Raw genomic sequence first — 17195 nt, 5'->3', positions numbered from 1 at the left:
AATGGAGGCAGCTGGCTAATATGTACATAGCACTCCATGGGGGATCAATACCTAAAAAAAAGATAAAAAATGGAGAGAGAGAATCCACCGATAGCATTGATGAATTGATGGCTGGTTTTTTTTTCTTGTTGTTGCTGCTGTGTAGGTTGCCCGGGCATGCACTCTGTCTCGTCTGTCTAGGTTCCATAGGAGACTCCATCACTCCCTCATACAACCAGCTCCATCCTGTGTAAGCCATGATGGATAAGGAGAGTGGAGGGACTACCACACACACACACACACACACACACACACACACACACACACACACACACACACACCACACCACTTTACCATCCCCTAGGAAACACCGCTAAGGACATGCACAGGAGAAATGAAATTTACCATCATTCCAGCATAAGACAACCCTCTTAAAAAAAAAAAAAAAAGATAAAAAAACTCATCCAGGTACATCGTGGGAATAAAGCATCATGCCGAAATACACAAGCGCGTCCATCCTCCATCTTCCATCTTCCACCCTCAACCCTCAACCCTCAACCCTCTACACCCTCCTCCGCCCCCCTTTCGCCTCCATTTACTCCCTCCCCAGCACCCTCCTCGCCCAATCATCCTGCACCTTCACCCCGTCCACCACCACCACGCCCCTCCCCCTCCCGACGCGATCCTCGCGGTGCCACCACAGCTCCTTCTCCTTGCCGGGCTTTTCCGACTCCGAGTCGCTGTCGGCCAGCCCGCCGTCGCCGCTCTCGGCGCCCACCACCAGGATCACGTCGTGGCGCATCCACGCCTGCAGGGCCGACACGACGCTTCCGTTGTCGCCCGCCAGCGACTCCTGCAGGTAGACGATCTCGGGCTGGATGTGCCGCAGGATGTGCGCGTGGCCGTTGGGCGACGTAAAGGTCAGGATCAGGCTGTCCTTTTCGACGAGCGACTGCGCCTGCGCGTAGATGGCGTTGTACACGGGGTCCGACGTGGAGGCGCTCACCCTAGAAGCATGACGTCAGCAAAACAAGAAAAGAAAAAAGAAGATAAAAAAAAGGACACTCACAAGGGGCTCCGAGCTTCCTCCGATGCCAGGGCCTGCGCGGGGTCGATGTTGGAGAAAGACGAGCTCAGCGACGGGGGCGGGAGGTTGGTCGACGTCTCGAGGCCGGCTTCCTTCAGGTGGGGCGCGTAGATGAGCACGTAGAGCTTGAACTTGGAGTGGTCGAGCTGGCTGGGGATGTGCGACAGGATCGACTGGCGCCAGGGTTAGCGTTCCGCTTCTCCAGGCCCGCTGCGTTTCTCTTCCTTCTCTCTCGGCCCTCGGCACTTACGGCGTGCTCGTGGAACCCATCCGTGTCGAAGCCGTCCAGCCGGGCATCCGCCGACACGACGATGGCCACCTTCTTCCGGCGCTTGCCGGCGGCATCCTTGTCCCTGGCCTGAGACGCCGGGGCGGCGGACGCCGCGGCAACGGCTTCGGCCGCTTCGGCGGCCGCCCTGTCCTTCTTGGCGTCGGCCTCCTCGGACCACGTCTCATGGTCGGCGTAGGCCGTCTTATCCTCTTCCCGGATGGCCGCCAGCGCGGTCCCCATGGCCGCGCCGGCAGCCGTCATGCCGGCCGCCACGGTGCGCCGGGCCGTGTCGAAGAACTGCGACGGGCTCGGGGTGCGGCGCAGGGCCGCCCAGCCGGAGCCGGACGGCTCGGCGGCCGCGTAGTCGGGAGCCGAGCGCGGCGCCGGGCCTCCGAAGGCGGGAGGGGCCTTGGGTCGGCGCGCCGCCGCCGCCGCCGCCGCCGGCATCCCGGCTCGCCCCGTAGGCGGCATTGTCGTCTTGGTCGGAGCTCTCGTAGTCCAGGTCCTTGTACGCTACCTCCTCCTCATCCTTGCGCTGGCTCAAGAGCCAGGCGGCGACGCCAACGGTAGCAACCGTCACGGTCACGGCGAGGGGAACCCAGTGGCTCCATGCCCCGCGACGGCGGCGGGACGACTCATACGGCGGCGACATTGCGGGCAGGACGAACGCGCATGGCGTTTTGGAGGAGGCGGATGGGAAAGGGGGGGGGGGGGGTGGTGTTGTTTTCTCTTTCTTGTTCGGCGCGGCGTCGGTGAAGCTACCAGTTCGCTTTCGCTTGCAGTGCTGGACGGCGTCTCTCGGCACTCGGACCAGACACAGACGGGACCAGGCCGAAAACGCTGCACAGAGAGCGCACGGGAGGGGGGGGGAAGAGGAGGGGGAATGATGATGGAGTCAAAAAAGCTTGTCGGGTCCCCTCTCTCGGTAGTCCTCGGCGCTACGGGGTGGAAGATGCAAAGAAACCTGTGGCTGGACAGGCGTGTTGGAGCGGGTCGAAACCTTGGAAGGCTGGGAGGTTGGCTTTCTGCTGCTGCACCCGGGCCTGCTGCAGCCCCTAGCGCACGCTCCAGTTCCGGGATGCAGCCGAGGCTGGTGGTTGGCTGGGAGAACCTGAAAGCCAAAACAAAGTGCCAGGAGCTGACGCCAAGAGGGAAGCGTCCGCAGGGGACCCTCAGGTCCAGTTCCTGTTCTTCGCGTCTCTTTGTTCCGGGCCCCAGCTGAGTCCCGGTGACGCACGGGCCAGCTGCCAGGTGGATCCCCCGACCGAAGACGGGAACCGAAGTGGGATGTCGGATGTGGGTCCTCAGCAACAAGTCAACTTTCGTCATGAGTGACTCAATTGGGAACATCCAGATTCACAGCAAAAAACAGACCAAAATAAAAAAAAATACGGCTTCATCGACAGGGTTCGGCAACGAAAAGCTGAAGGGGAACACGCACCGGTGAGGCGTCTTGTCTTATACTGGAAACCTACGAGGCTCTCATCCCGGCGATTTTTGAGATCCGCAGGCCGTTCCTCTCTCCCGCTCGACCCAAGCTTTCTGTCGGGTGCGGGGCATTTTCTTTGCTGCTCACACTCGTCTCGCTGCTCGGGGGCAGCTCACCACCATGCCCCACGCGGTCAACATCGCGACCCCGGGGCTGCAGGCCTTGATCCTCTGCGGCCCCGGAAGCTCGTTTCCCACCTTCACCGCCAACCCCGATGAGAACCCCAAGGCCCTCCTTCCCATCGCCAACCGGCCCATGGTCTGGTACCCTCTGGACCTTTGCTACCGGGCAGGGATAACGAGTACGTCCATGCCGTGACCTTGTCAAGCCTTGGCCGAGCCTCTGATGCTGATGGCGCTGCAAAGACATCACGCTGGTCTGCCCGCCCTCGGCAGCGCCGGCCATCGACACCGCCCTCAAGACGAACCCGTTTCTCACAAGCCTGCCCTTCCCGCGGCCCGATCTCCTCGCCCCCAAGGACCTGGACAACAACACGGGGACGGCCGAGATCCTCCGCTTGCCCGAGCTGCAGGACGTGGTCAAGTCCGACTTCCTCGTGCTTCCTTGCGACCTGGTCTGCGAGCTCGGCCCCGAGCAGCTCCTGCAGGCATGGATGGTCAAGTCGGCGAGCCTCGAGGACCTGGTGGGCGACGCGCAGCCCCAGGGCCCCCCGAGCGGCGGCCTCGGCGTCTGGTACCCGACCAAGACGGCCAACCCGGTCAAGGGCGAGGAGACGGATTTCCTGGCGACCGTGTCCCTCCCGGATGCCTCCGCCGTGCTGCCGCCCAAGAGCTCCCTGTTTCCCCATCTCCAAAAGGTCGTCTACTCCATCCCCACCGACTCCCTCAAGGACCTGCTCGACGACAAGGACGGCTTCCCCGTCCGCCACGGCCTCCTCCGGCAACACCCCCGCGTCCGGATGCTGACCACCCACCGCGATGCCCACATCTACATCTTCCCGCGCTGGGTCATGAAGTTTGTCAAGGACAACGAGCGCCTCGAGAGCATCAGCGAAGACATCATCGGCTGGTGGGCCAAGGCGAGCTGGCAAAAGGGGCTCTCGGGCAAGCTCGGGCTGGACGGCAGCCTCGAGCGCCCCGCCGGCGGGAGCTCCGACGGCCACTCCAGCCCGCACGGCGCCGGCGCCACGGCCAGCTCGGCCCAGCTCGGCGCCGGCCAGAGCGCCGCCGGCGCTCCCGACGCCGACCTTTCCGCAAGCCTCCACAACGGCGACGAGAGCACCTCGTCGCCCGCCCCCGCCGCCGCGTCCGTCCCGCCGCTGCTGGCCTACATCCACCCCGGCGCCCCGGAAGGGCCCCTGATCCGCCGCGTCGACACCTCGCAGCTCCTCTTGCAGGTCTCGCTCCAGCTGGCCAAGCTGCCCGCCCTCGAGGACGCCGCGCCCGACGCCCCCGTCTCCCCCTTCGCCCACGCCCGCAAGGTCGCCTACCCGGAGGGCGTCAAGCCGCGCACCACCATCACCCGCCAGGACAGCCTCGTGGGCGACAACGTGACGGTGCAGGAGAAGGCGTCCATCAAGGAAAGCGTCATCGGCGCCGGGTGCCAGATCGGCGAGGGCGCGAGGCTGGTGCAGTGCCTGCTCATGGACGGCGTCGTGGTGGGCAAGAACTGCAAGCTGACCAAGTGCATCCTGGGCAAGAGGAGCGAGATTGGCGATGGGTGCGTCCTGACGGAGTGCGAGGTGCAGGAGAACTTGTTGGTGGAGGCCAAGGGTACGTTGGTTTCTTTTTTTTTTTATTTTGCAAATCAAAAAGCGCCTATGCTCTTTTGTACACGTTTGTGCTGACCATCCTCTTGTTACAGTCGAAGCAAAGGACGAAAAGTTCATGTCCTCGTCGGGGCTGGAGGCGAGCGATCATGAGATGGAGGACAGCGATGGGGGGGATGACGATGGGGCTAGCGGCAACGAGGAGCATGATTAAACGACAAGGCAAAAAAAAAAAAAAAAAAGAGAAAATTCATCATCATCAACCGAGAGAGCGGAAGGGGCGTCATGGCAGCTCCTCCTCGGCCGCAGCGCCCTGCCCGCCCATCGATGGGTGGGACGAGTCTAGGGCATGGAAGCTGAGCGCCGCATCACCCAACCATCTCGGATGGTCCTGACACGAAGCGACGCACGTCTGCGTCCACTTTTGTTGTACATACGACGCGGGAGTTCTCGGGGAAAAACATCAACATGGGCACGTTGAATCTAGATAGAGCGGGCATCCCCCCTATCAAAACACCCAAGCATCAACACGTAGTATTCGTGCTCCATGGCGGCACGGTATTACGCAGGCCTGCCAACGTTTTGATCCAGCTAGTCATTATCAGGAAATTCATCCCTCAACCCGCCAGCGAGATTGGAGCTGTCGATCCGGAAGCCTGGATGAAACAATGTCTAGATCGAGGTACCTGGCACATCCATCGCGACGAGGGTGTCCGCAAGGGAGAAATCTCCGGGGAGATGGGAAGCGCCGAGGGTGAAATTTCCCAAAGAGTCCCATCGACGGCGGCAGCAGCAGCAACAGCAGCAGCAGCGGCGGCGGCGGCGGCGGCGGCGGCGGCAGGGAGCGGCCGGGCCGGGCCTATTCCCTGTTTCACAGCAACGGAGGATGAGCTCCTGGCCGACCGCGCTCGACACAACGAGAAGCCGCCCTCGCGGAGGCTCTTCTCCTCGCAGGATTTGCGCTCGGCCTTGGCGGGGCTTTGTTGTCGCGAGCGGCCATCCTAAGCCTCCGCCGTTGGGTCCTCCTGCCCGTGTCCGGCGGCATCAGCTCCCTCGGATCTGATCGCAAGGCAGACAGCCTACCGCCCTCCGGTCCATGGCACACCACGCACGTGCGGCTCTTGGCCAAGCGGGACTATTATCGAGGGGAGGCTCGGCGCGGGTTCCGTCGTTGTCAATCGATCGCGGTCCGGGTTCGGCTCCACGGGTCGTCGAAGCAACCCCCCCCCCCCCCCGCGCGCGAGGGGTGTTTTGTAACCATCCGCCGCCGCGAATTACTTGACCGGCGCGGGAGTAGAGCTGGGGTGGGTGACGAGCCTGTTTTTTTCTGTTTCCTTTCTTTTTCTTTTCTGTTCTTTTTACAAGCGTCCTTTGCATTTCTCCTGAGCCTTTCCATATTACCACTGGGATCACGGGAGCGCGAGAGAGGATGCGGTCCGTGGAGCCCATGCAGCCTCCAGAGGGAGACTCTATTGAAGCATGCCCAAGGTTTCTGACTTGGGCCATGAGAGTAAGAATGGCGGACTGTTTGGGCGAATGAGCTGCGAACCTCGTCGGCCGTGGTTTGGGCGGCGCACATCCCAATCCGGGTGGAAGACTAGAAGTTGTGACAAGGCATCTTGGAGCAAACAAAGCGAGGCAAGAGGTCAAAGACGCTCAAGCAGTCGCTTCTAGACAAAGCGCAACGTACAAGAGCCGGTCTCTTTTGTATCTGTGGGATGCTCTCAAGTAGTATCCGAGGGAGGCTTCCATCGAGACCAAAAAGAGTGATTAATACCGAGGGAGCGAAGGAGACACGACGGAGGAAATTCAAAACGCCAAAGGGAGGGTGAATGGAGTCCACACGCGGAGCCCCCTGAAACCCCAGGAGCCAAGTCTCGCCACCAAAACACGGATGCGTTGAGCCACCGTGAAGCTGGACCCGGAGGACAAAACTCAACATGAAGATCCAGAAAGCCTTCACGCTGCTCCATGGATCCACACCATGGATGTCACCAGTGCCCCCTCAAAATGAAAAGAAAAAGGGAGGAATAAAAAAAAAAAAAAGGCCAACCCAGTCCTCGATGGGAGCATCGCTGGCCGGAAACAGCGCACAAACCATGGTCGGATGTCGCATTGCGAGTGCTGCTTGGGCTGTTTGTCCCCTCACCTAGGTATTTTCTTCTCACCTGAGAGAAGCGGCCGTGACCCCGAAAGGCCGAGACGCGTTTCCAGGAACGACTAGCGCGAGCGAGGTACAAGCAGGCGAGCGGACAACTCGGACCCGTGAATCCCTTCCAATGGTAGCTCCGAGCCAGGACGCGGCTGTGATGCCGTCGGCGAGTTTGCATCGTGGACAGTGCCAACTTCAGCTCGGTGACGTTGAGATAAGGTTGTGGAGCGGCCAACCAAACAGGCGCGTTCCCGGCTGGGCTGCTCGCTGGGACATGTGGGTTGGGAGGGGTCCACAATACGGTATTCGTTGCTACGCAGTAGGTATCCTGCATGGGCTGCGGACGCGTCTCGGTCGATCCGGGGGGTCCATAGGGGAACGTCAGACGAATAGGTACGCAGTACCTACAGCGTACAGACCCCCTAAATAGAAGCAAAAGTATGGATTCTGACAGAATGGTGGGAGCTGCACGCTGAATCAGCACCTACTGGACCCGAGTCTTGACCCCGCCCGCATGGGTCAAAGTACCTGCTCGGAGGTATTACTGTGTATAGTAGGTAGGTATTACCTAAAGTACTGTGTACGGTAAACAGTACCTATGAGATCCAGGGGTTGGGGGTTGGGGAGGAGGAAGGGGGAGAATCCTGTACCGAATCATCTATCTTGCAGCGTTCCCTCTCCAAGGAGAGCAGATCGAACGCGGCCAGTTTCCAATTGGGAATGGAGGACGGAGGGTTTGGGCGAGCACGGCGAGTGCTGCAAGCCTCACCTTTCCCGTTCTGGCACCCAGCAGAGTCAGCCTGAAGGGTTGGCCTGTAGGTTCGAGATAACTCGACAAACCTGGACCCTTTGACACGGCCTCTTTCTCTTTTGCTCGGGCCATCGCAATCCTCGAGATCCTCGAGCCATGTGCCCTTCGTGCCCGATCGGCGTGCAGCATGATGCGAAGCGCATCGCTCTCCTCATCCACCCGGGACTCACCCGCTGCTCTTAAACACCCGGCTTCCGCCATCCTTGGGGAGAGGGAGAGAGCATCACAACACCTCTGATTGCGAGGGGCTTCATGAAAGCCCTGCCAATCCGGGCCCTCGGCCGGTCTCCTCCTCAGCAGGGCGGGCTCTGCCTGGCAAGCCGTCGATTGAGCTACCGCACCCTTTGGCTGTCTCAGCCGGCGGGCAGCAAGGCGAACCGGCGTTGGAGCCCGGTTCCTCATTCCCTTGAGAGGCCCTGCCATTCCAAGCCCCGGGGCAACAACGCCACCTCAGTGAGCCCAGAGACCCCTCCCAGGGGTATGGGTAGGTGGTTCGGCCGATCTACGCGGCTGCTTCTTGTCTCCGCCGAGAGGCGCGCAAAAGAGAGAGGCAGGGCTCCCACGGGCTCGGGCCCGACGGTTCGTTTCTGGCCCCTGTCAGGTCGCCGAGCTGCTGCCAACAGCAACCGTCTCCAGGAAGCCCCGAGCCGAGCCTGGTTGGACAAAATGCTTTGCAGCGGGCTCGCAGCAAGCTTGCCGCACCATTTCTCGGCGCTCTCACCCCCCAGCAGCGTTCGGATCTCATTGCAAAGGGAGGTGGTGTGGGTGCCATACCTGGTCTCTGGTTCCTGCGTCTGCGGGGCTGATTCTCCCCTCCGGACAGGGTGGGACCGACCGCATGCAAAACCAACGCCTGGCCTGGCTCCGACGCCTCCCTCCGCACGGCCGCTTGGATGCACTGGAGATCACCCGGGGAGCTGTACCAGTACCTCGCTGTGCGGGCCGCCGGTGTGGTGGTGGTGGTGGTGGTAAGGGGGGGGGGGTATGCTGCTGCATGGCCGATCCTGCCCGTGAGCGAACAACGGCCGCCCTTCTCGGCGAGTTGAGCCGCGGCATTCCTCACGAGATCCCTGGGTCTCTCGTCTTGGCCGGCGACATCCCCATTTCAGCATGGCTCTGTCTCTCATGCATGAGACGAGGCGGGTGACCCTGATGATCTCGCTGGTCTCCCGGGCTACTTATGAACTCGGTTCTCTCCATTCCTTCTCCCCTCCCCATCTCTGGCGGAAGCAGAAGACATCTTCTCTTCCCTCCTTTTTCTTTTCTTTTCCTTTCCCTCTTTCTCCTTGCTGTCGAGGGACATTCCCAGGCGTTCACTCCAAGATGGCGTTAAGGCAGCTTCCCGTCCTGAGCCTGGACCTTGCCGGCAACAGCGCCGATTATGACTTCGACTTCCTTTTGTCGGCGGGGGGTACCAGCTCCTGGTGTCCCCCGTTGAGGATGCCCCTCTCTGGCTGTGCCACTCCAGGCATCCCCGGCAGCATCGACTTCAATTCCTCTTTTTCATCTTCGACGAACGACAGTTTCACCTTTGCTCAGCTGACGCCGTCTTCGTCGAGGTCTTTCCAGTTCCCGGTGTCGCCCACAACGCCTGTCTCAGAAGGCTTGGTGGAAATAGGGTGTTCCCCCTTGTCGGGGACTCCCACAAGGGGAATCCCAGAAGCCCATGGGCTCCCTTCTTTCGACGGTGGCGATTTTGCTGATGCCGTGCAAGCCGCGAGCAGCAGAGACTATGCTGTTGCCAGCGACTTTGCCATGCACCCCCTGCTATCAGGCCCTTCGGCACCCACGCCGTTCGGCCTGTCGAGCACCAACATGGCGCATTGGGCGTATCCCGAAAGCCCGATACAATTCGAGCTACCGTCGCCCGCACGAAGCGTCCCTATCGGCCAGCGGAGGAAGCATGAGCTGGGAAACGACGATGCCATGCCCCCCACGCCGTCTACTTCGTCGTCTCATGACGAACCCTTCACGCCATCTCCACCGTCCACGCCGGTCAGCGCGGCCAGCAAGCGGGCGCGCATGATGCACCAAGCGAGGCACCGAACGACGGCACTGCAACACCACCTCCGGCAGGACGCTTCGTCCGGCCTCGAGCGGCGGAGCAAGAAGGAGCATTGCCAAAAGCTCGACCCCGAGGGGGATATCATGGTGGAAAGGTCGGCCAGCAACAACTGCGAAGTTGTGGGGTGCGGAAAGGTGTTCCGCCGCAAGGAGCACCTCAAGCGGCACCTCAAATCGTACGTTCTCTCCCGCATCCATCCCAGCCTCCCTCGGCCTCCTCGCGCAGCTGGAGCCAGGCCTTGCGCTGACGTGTGTTGACCAGGGCCCACACCAACACCAGCTGGGGCTGCGAGTTTTGCGGCCACAGGTTCAACCGGTTCGACAACTACGTGAACCACATCAGGCTGCACACCCGGGAGCCGAGGCCGGGCGAAAAGGAGGCCCGCGTCAAGCACTTCCCCGAGGCGAAGGCGCTGCTCGAGCGGATCCTGCGGAATCAGCGGAAGCGGCCAAAGAGGTGCCCCGCCTCTCCGTGAGAGGCACGGGGTTCCGCAGAGGGCACGCGATACCATGCAAGGTTGGGCATATGCTATCCATCCGCGCCGGGGGTGGTTTTGGAAACCAACGGCCCTCAGCGCTCGGGCATTGAACCGCTACATGCCACCGGCTCCTCCGCCAAGGGGAGGGGGAGAGCGGGGTGGCAAATCGATCACCGTACTTGATAATGATAATGTGCGTTTGTTAATCTGGGGATCGGGGCTGGACAGGAAGAGGGATCATGGGATAGGGGATAGGAGGATAGGGCTCGGGCTTGAAGGGAGGTTACCGCGGGGGCGTTTTTCGAGTGTGCGTGCTCCATGTACCTTGTTATTGGTCCCACGGGAGAAACAAACAACCAGGGGTTCCGCTGTGCATGCTCTCGTTTTGGGATGGTCGGGCGACGTGTAGGATGAGAGAAGTGACACACGGTCAGGGAAGTTCTTTCTTGTACGGCCGTGCCATCACAAGCACGGCCGGATTGCGCCTTTTGCGTTGCTACTTTTCCCAGCACCGCCTACCAATGGCCATGTTTGGGGGCACTTTAGGCTGACGGTTGGTAGGTTAGGGTGGGGGGGGGTGTGTGTGCTGTGATGGAATACGTATGTATGCATGTCTCAGCCGTGGCATGTCCGTCCTGGGCGAATGAATGGGGAATGGCATGGAAGAGGTACCTTTTGCGTAGGCCAGGTAGCAATTCACCCTTCCTTTCTCTCTCCAACAGCCAGATACTATTATTATTATAGTATAGGATTTCGAGCACCGATACACACCGACGGACTGTGCGTGTTTACTGTGCGTCGTGCGTATTGTTTTTTCTTTTTTGTTTTCATGGCGAGATGCCATGCTGCATCGCAATGCCAAGCGCTACTCCGGGTCAAGTACCGGTACTACCTGGACCCGTTGTTTCTATCTCTGATGTATTTTTTTTGAAGTGCGTCAAGCTACTGCTCTTGATGCTTTGGACGAGCGAAGATGCACTTTTCAGAGCCTCCGATCTTGGGTAACACAGATCGGCTGGAGCCCTGAGGTGACACGGACGGGACCTCAACGCTCGGTGCGACAGAAGGAAAAGACAGAAAACTGGGTGAGAGTGAGGTGTGTGTGTGTGTGTGTGTGTGTGTGTGTGTGTGTGTATGCCGAACCGACGGGGCGGTATCTTGCGTCGAATCGAGTCCGGTCTGGCATGCAACAGGGGGGGGGGGGGGGGGGGGGGAAACACACAAACATCCATGCACGCGCGCACACCCCGCGCTCCGAGAGGTTTCCATGTCATGCCCTTTTTGACTTTGTCCACTTTGGCCCAAGCCTCATGCAGACGCGCAGGGACGTCCCTACCTGATGTGAAACTGTCTCGCAGTGCTGGGCCCCATGTAGAATGTTGCTGGATGCCAGGTGCCTCAAAGCGATTCGTACAGAGGGGGGGGAAGGGAAAAAAGGGTCTCGAGGGTATACAGAACGAACTTGCGCATGGCTTGTCACGGTGGAGGGAGGCAGGTTGTTGTGACCAACTGACGTGGTGCATACGGCGGATGCAAACACAACTAGGAACTCGCATGAACCAAGAGATTGGAAGAAGAGGGGGTGGCGGTGGTGAGCTAGGTAGGTGGCGCTGCCGGTGGGAGATGGGCTGTGGACGGCTTGGATCAAGGAAACAAACTCGGGAAATCACCTGGCGCTGAGATGCAAACATTCCTTCCATACGGAATGCGGCTGCATTGTTGTTGCAAAAGGTCTGCTGCTGCTGCTGCTGCTGCTGTTGTTGTTGTTGTTGTTGTTGTTGTTGTGGGTGTTGGTGGTGTTGGTGGTGGTGGTGATGATGTTGTTACCCAGGGTAATTGTTCGCGGATCCAACTCCGGCTTGGCCGTCTTGCGCGTGCTTGCTTCGGTTCTTTGATTGCCAGCATGACAGCGGCACGCGCACATTGACAGGAACCAGAGGTCGGTTGGTGCTCGGAACCGCGGACGTGCAGAGCGATGGGGGATCCAGATCTGAGCTGCAGCCTTGTCATGCCCAACCCATTGCGTTGAAGCGGCATCCCAAGACGCGGGCGAGATCGGATCTCGAAGTCGATTCGCCTTTGATAACTCGCATGCTGGAGAGCCCGAGTCGATTGTTTGAAATCACGCACTTGTCTGAGACGTCCAAGCCGAGAATCAGGGGGTGAGCGGTCGGGGACTTCGTCTCGCTGGGCGCATGGAATGGTTTGCGGGATAGAGATATGACAGGTCGTTTTGAGATGTGAGAGAGCCGCGCCGGGCGATGGAGTGACGTTGGGCACGCCGGTGGATCCCCCATCCTCTAACCGGGGCGCGTGGCTGATGTTGCATGTATCGAGGGCGGGAGGGAGACGGTGCCAAGCCGGGATCGGCAACTTAAACTGCCTTTTTCTCCACATCGTTTCTCTTGGACGCTGGCTTCTGGACCCGGCCGGGCTCCGCGCATGTTCCTAGCACTTACAAGGCTGCTTCGCACCAAAAGCCACCTCAGCCGGGGAACCGTCGAAGCCGCCGAAACGAGACGCCGCCGAACCGTTGACCGGGGTGGCCGGGCTCGGTTCTCAGCTCAGCTCAGCCCCTAACTAGCTCGGTCGGAGCCAAGCCGGAGCCAAACCCATTCCAGGCTGACGCGCCATGATTTGATGACGGCGGCATCCAATGTACCTCGCTCCCCGCCGCCGCCATGCCATCGCCCGCTCGGCTTGACTCCCGCAACACCACCGCCACCACCACCACCAGTCGTCAGAACGAGGAGGCCCGCCACCGACAAAACGCGCTCCATTCTGGCTCCGGCATCCTGGCCTAGTCAAGATTACGTACCTGTCACCGACGGCCATGGCTCACCCGGATGCCCTCCCGCCCACGTACCATGAAGCCACCACCCGGCCCGACTGGTTGACCCTGGTGGCTCCGTACGTACCGCTCCGCGACTACGCCCGCCTCTGCCGGGTTTCGCAGCGCTTTTACCGCGAGTTTGCTCCCCGCCTTTGGGGAGATCCCATCGCCGTGCTCTGTCAGATACGGAATGGCAATGGCTAGTAGCGTCTTGTTTGATTCTTTTGTGTTTCCCTCTCTCCTCTCTGTGTCTTATCTGCTGGGTGACTGACTACCTGGGCTTCGGTGGTTGCGTCACCATCGGATCCCTGTTGGACGTTGGTTCTCGTCTTTGCTCACATGTAACCCCCCCCCCCCTCCTCCCCCAACCCCGTCTAACTGACGTGTTGGCTGCATCCTATAGATCCCGACTGGGCGAACCAGTTCCTGGCCCACGCCAAAACCGTCCGGCCGAGCACCCGGGCCTTGGTTCACACGTACGATCCCCGCCGGCTCTTCGCCGGCGTCGCAGACTTTGCTTTGTGCGCCGACAGCGCGACCCCGCTGTCCACCGTGATCCTCTCCAAGGCCGACCTGTTCCCGGCCTTGAGATGCCTCTTGCTGGACGGCCAGCCGGGCTTGGGGCCCGAGCTGCGCTGGACGCAGAGCCGGTTGCACAGCTGGGCGTCGCCGTTCCTGTGGTTTATGAAGTCCCTGCTGCTCCTGAGCCTCGCTGGCTGCCGGTCTGCGCTTCCAGCAGAGATATTTGACGCGACGTATCTCAAAGACGTCGTGTATTTGGACATGTCGGACATGCCGGGCTCGGTATCGAGCCTCATGCTCTACAGGTCACTGCGCCCTGGCCGGCTGCGCAACTTGCGAGTTCTCAAGGTTCGCGGCTGCGGCGCCGGCTCTTCCGCGGCTCAACAGCTCTTGTTCTCATTCCGCGGCCAGCTTTGGAGCATCGATGTCAGCCGGAACAGGCTTACGGATGGCGCCTTGGATCTCATGTCCCAGGTATGCTTACCGCAGCGGACGCTGCGGCTGGTCCGCTTCGCGTCCGAGGGGAGGGCCCTCATGGATCCCGACGCGAGCAGCCCCTGGTTCGGCCGCTGGTTCACCGTCCACGAGTCGGACTGGAGCCGCACCTTCAGCCACCCTCTTCGGTACCTGGCCGATCCGCCGCTCTACGCCGTGCCGGCCCCGCAAGACGCAGGACTACCCAACGTCGGCCACCGCCTCGACGGCCTGGTCGAGATCCTCCCCGACTCGGCCGATGCCCTGAAGCTCATGCTCGCGGGCCCTGCGGGCTCCCACCCTCCCGATCCCCGGCACACCAGGATCTCAGAAGTGCTGCAAGACCAGCGGGATATCACGCACCTCTATTTGAACGACAACCCCGACATCTCCGCCGCGGGCCTGGCGCGGATGATCAGGCTTTCGGGGAGCCGCCTGCAGCGCCTTGAATGCAATTCCCCGGCGATCCGGCATCCCGCCGTCGCGTCCTTCTCCTGGCTCCCCTCCAGCGCCAAACTTTGGGGCTTTCTCGGCTGGGCCCACCTCTTCCGGCCCATCTTCTCGGCCGACCTGCAAGTCTTGCGCATCCACCACTCGCTCGTCACGCAGGTTCCCTCGCTGGAGATCGACGGGCTGTCGGCCGCCGCGTGCTGCTGGCTGGCAGAGACGCACTTCCTGCCGCGCGCCGAGCTCGCCTACCCAGAGGTCTTCGTCCCGGACATGAACCCGCGCCTGCGCTCGCTCACGCTCTGCCGCATCCCTCGCCGCTCCTCGGGCCCGCTGATCGACAAGCTGATCAGCTTCCTGCGCTTGGCGGCCGTCCAAGAGCGCGCCATCCAGGACTTCAAGGCGTCCGCCGGCCGAGCGTGCGAGGGGGCCGTCCTGCCGGGCCTGCGGCATATCCGGCTCGAATTCGAGCCTGACGTGTTCGAGGCGGAGGGCATCCTGGGGGCTGACGACGCCGAGGACCAGGAATACGACCTGGATGCCGGGACCCTCCTGGACGATGCCGCTGCCCAGTTTAGCTTTTTCGGCGAGTCCAGGTGGTCACCATGGCCAGCCTCCGCCGCCGCCGCCGCCCCGCCATCAGCGGCATCCGCCCACGCCGACCCGGGAATCCCCCCCGCGGACAATCGCCGCACCCGTGCCCCTCCTCCCTTGGCCTCCCCTCACAAACCTCTCTCCTCCGGTCGTGTCGATGGCAGTCGCCATCCTGACAGCGAGCTCGTTCGACCTGCATCAACAAGTGTCTTGTCCCCCGCCTCCCCCTTCACTTCCTCCTCTTCCTCTCAACCCCAGCCCGCATCCGCTTTTACAGACATCGCCATCATCGAGGCAATCGACAACCCTATGGTAAACCAAACCTTTTCTCGACGCGAAGACTCAACCCTTAGCGATTCCGACTCGGACCACGCCAGCATCGGATACGAAAGCCAGAATTCACCCACCGCCTCCTCCGTCAGCTCATATGACCATGACTCTCGCCCGGGTCCTGGTGAGCACTACCCTCATACTCTCATCCGGCACACCTGGACCTGGGAGGACAAGACGCACGAGAAGCTCGTCCTGATCGGCGAGCCGGGGCATTCCGAGCCGCAGGTGACGGACGAGCGCGAGCGATACCCGCCCGCGGTGCACAACTATGCGCGCCTCGCGCACATGCCGTGTCTACAGAGGGATCCGTGCCCGGCCACGCCGAACCACATAGCGGCTGGCGTGCCAGAGGGCAACGTCATCTTTTCGGCGGCGTGGGACGCGATGTTGTATCCCCCTCTACCAGCGGAGACGCAGCATCAAGCGCCAAAGACAGCAACAACAACAACAGCAGCAGCAGCAGCAGCCGCAGCAGCTTTTGACCGTGCGAACGCAGCAGCTGGCGACGGAACAGCGGAGAACGACAGCACCAGCGCCACAGCCGAGGGCGCTACAAGGCAAGGCACCAGCACGGACGACACCTCCGCAAACGGCAACAAGACGCCAAAGCCAACCCAGAGCCGATTTCAAAAGCTGCTCACGAGAATCAAAAACACCAACCGAACAACCCCGACGGCGACGACGACCACAACCGCAAAAGCCACCGGCAAAACCCCCTCCCACCCTCCCTCCCACGCATCACCATCACCATCACTACCACCTCCTCCTCCTCCTCCTCCTGCTCCTCCCCCTCGTCCTCGTCGAGCGACAGGACCCATCCCCATCCCCAAGCCCACGCCCGCCGACCTCCGCCGCATGCGCGACGTGGTCGCCGCGCTCAAGGCGTACAGGCGCACGACGAAGCAGGCGCAAGCGGACGCCGGCGCCTCCGATCCCGGCGACGAGGCTCGGCGGCGCCATCCCCACTGGGGCGGGTCGTTGGAGGTGGTTGTGTGATCATGCTTGCATGCCAGCACGTAGCTACACATGCACAATACGTACATATATCTATCTATCTATACATATACATACATATGTATGCATATATGTGTGTATACCTTATACATATATATATATATATATATATGTAATATCTATATATATATATATGTAATATCTATATATATATATATATATGTGTGTGTGTGTGTGTGTACCTTGTATTGATATATATATGTGTGCGTCTACCTTGTAATGATATATGTGTGTGCGTGTGTATGCGTATGCATGGATACCTACCTTACCTAGGTGAGGTACGCCACTGGATGTGGGCGTCGTCGTGGGAATTCTGATGTTCAGAGAGCCAAAAACATATCAAAGGTGCCTTGCGGAGGACAAGGGGGGCGAGAGGAGGGGGGTGGGGTTGGAGAGGATATGCCGGATGAAGGAAATGATATAACGAATGATGAACGATAGTAGTACTTGTATGGATGGATGGTTGACAAGCAATGGGAGCTTTCAGCTTGGAATTAGAGCAGGCAGGGGGGAGAACCACCACACGCAATCAAGGTCATGAGAAGAGGAGCGAGGTATCCCTTTTGTGCTACTGTTCACCAGTAGGATGCATGTATGTATATATACAGACCAAACCCGTCTAACACTGAAACAGAACCCAATCCACCCTACCTGCCTGCATACCCACCCTATCTTACCCCCGCGGTAGATAGCCATAGACTCCGACCAGGTGCTCTTCGCGGCGGCCGCCGCGACCACGCCCGCCGAGCTCTCTATCTTGCCCGAGCCAAAACAACCCGCTGTCCTGCCCGCCGGTCGTTTCGTCGCTGCGATATCCCTCCAACGCCCGGAAAAAAAGAAGATCCCGTCTCAATCCATCGTATTTTGATGGGGGTGAGAAGGAGGTGGTGGGTGTAGTTAGTTGTACACTTCAGGGG

General features: G+C 60.6%; 4 protein-coding genes across 4 annotated transcripts; 3 read left to right on the top strand and 1 right to left on the bottom strand.

Annotated features, from left to right (window-relative positions):
- Window positions 1-574: 574 nt before the first annotated feature.
- Window positions 575-1989, bottom strand: VTJ83DRAFT_6271 (uncharacterized protein; the record flags this gene model as incomplete). The annotated part of the gene is made up of 4 exons (XM_071012964.1): window positions 575-986; window positions 1049-1239; window positions 1317-1634; window positions 1684-1989. The coding sequence occupies 4 exons, from the start codon at window positions 1987-1989 to the stop codon at window positions 575-577; spliced, it is 1227 nt and encodes a 408-aa protein (XP_070863898.1).
- A 957-nt stretch (window positions 1990-2946) lies between these two features.
- On the top strand, window positions 2947-4769 carry VTJ83DRAFT_6270 (uncharacterized protein; the record flags this gene model as incomplete). Its single annotated transcript, XM_071012963.1, has 3 exons — window positions 2947-3127; window positions 3192-4559; window positions 4651-4769. The coding sequence occupies 3 exons, from the start codon at window positions 2947-2949 to the stop codon at window positions 4767-4769; spliced, it is 1668 nt and encodes a 555-aa protein (XP_070863897.1).
- A 3859-nt stretch (window positions 4770-8628) lies between these two features.
- On the top strand, window positions 8629-10058 carry VTJ83DRAFT_6269 (uncharacterized protein; the record flags this gene model as incomplete). The annotated part of the gene is made up of 2 exons (XM_071012961.1): window positions 8629-9758; window positions 9845-10058. 2 exons carry the CDS (start codon window positions 8629-8631, stop codon window positions 10056-10058), a joined length of 1344 nt encoding a protein of 447 aa, XP_070863896.1.
- Window positions 10059-12894: 2836 nt separating this feature from the next.
- Window positions 12895-16260, top strand: VTJ83DRAFT_6268 (uncharacterized protein; the record flags this gene model as incomplete). The annotated part of the gene is made up of 2 exons (XM_071012960.1): window positions 12895-13072; window positions 13298-16260. 2 exons carry the CDS (start codon window positions 12895-12897, stop codon window positions 16258-16260), a joined length of 3141 nt encoding a protein of 1046 aa, XP_070863895.1.
- Window positions 16261-17195: the final 935 nt, after the last annotated feature.

Source organism: Remersonia thermophila, chromosome 6 (assembly GCF_042764415.1).
Source record: "Remersonia thermophila strain ATCC 22073 chromosome 6, whole genome shotgun sequence".
In the NCBI taxonomy this organism is placed as follows: Eukaryota; Fungi; Ascomycota; class Sordariomycetes; order Sordariales; family Chaetomiaceae; genus Remersonia; species Remersonia thermophila.
This window is presented reverse-complemented; position numbering and strand designations above follow the sequence as displayed.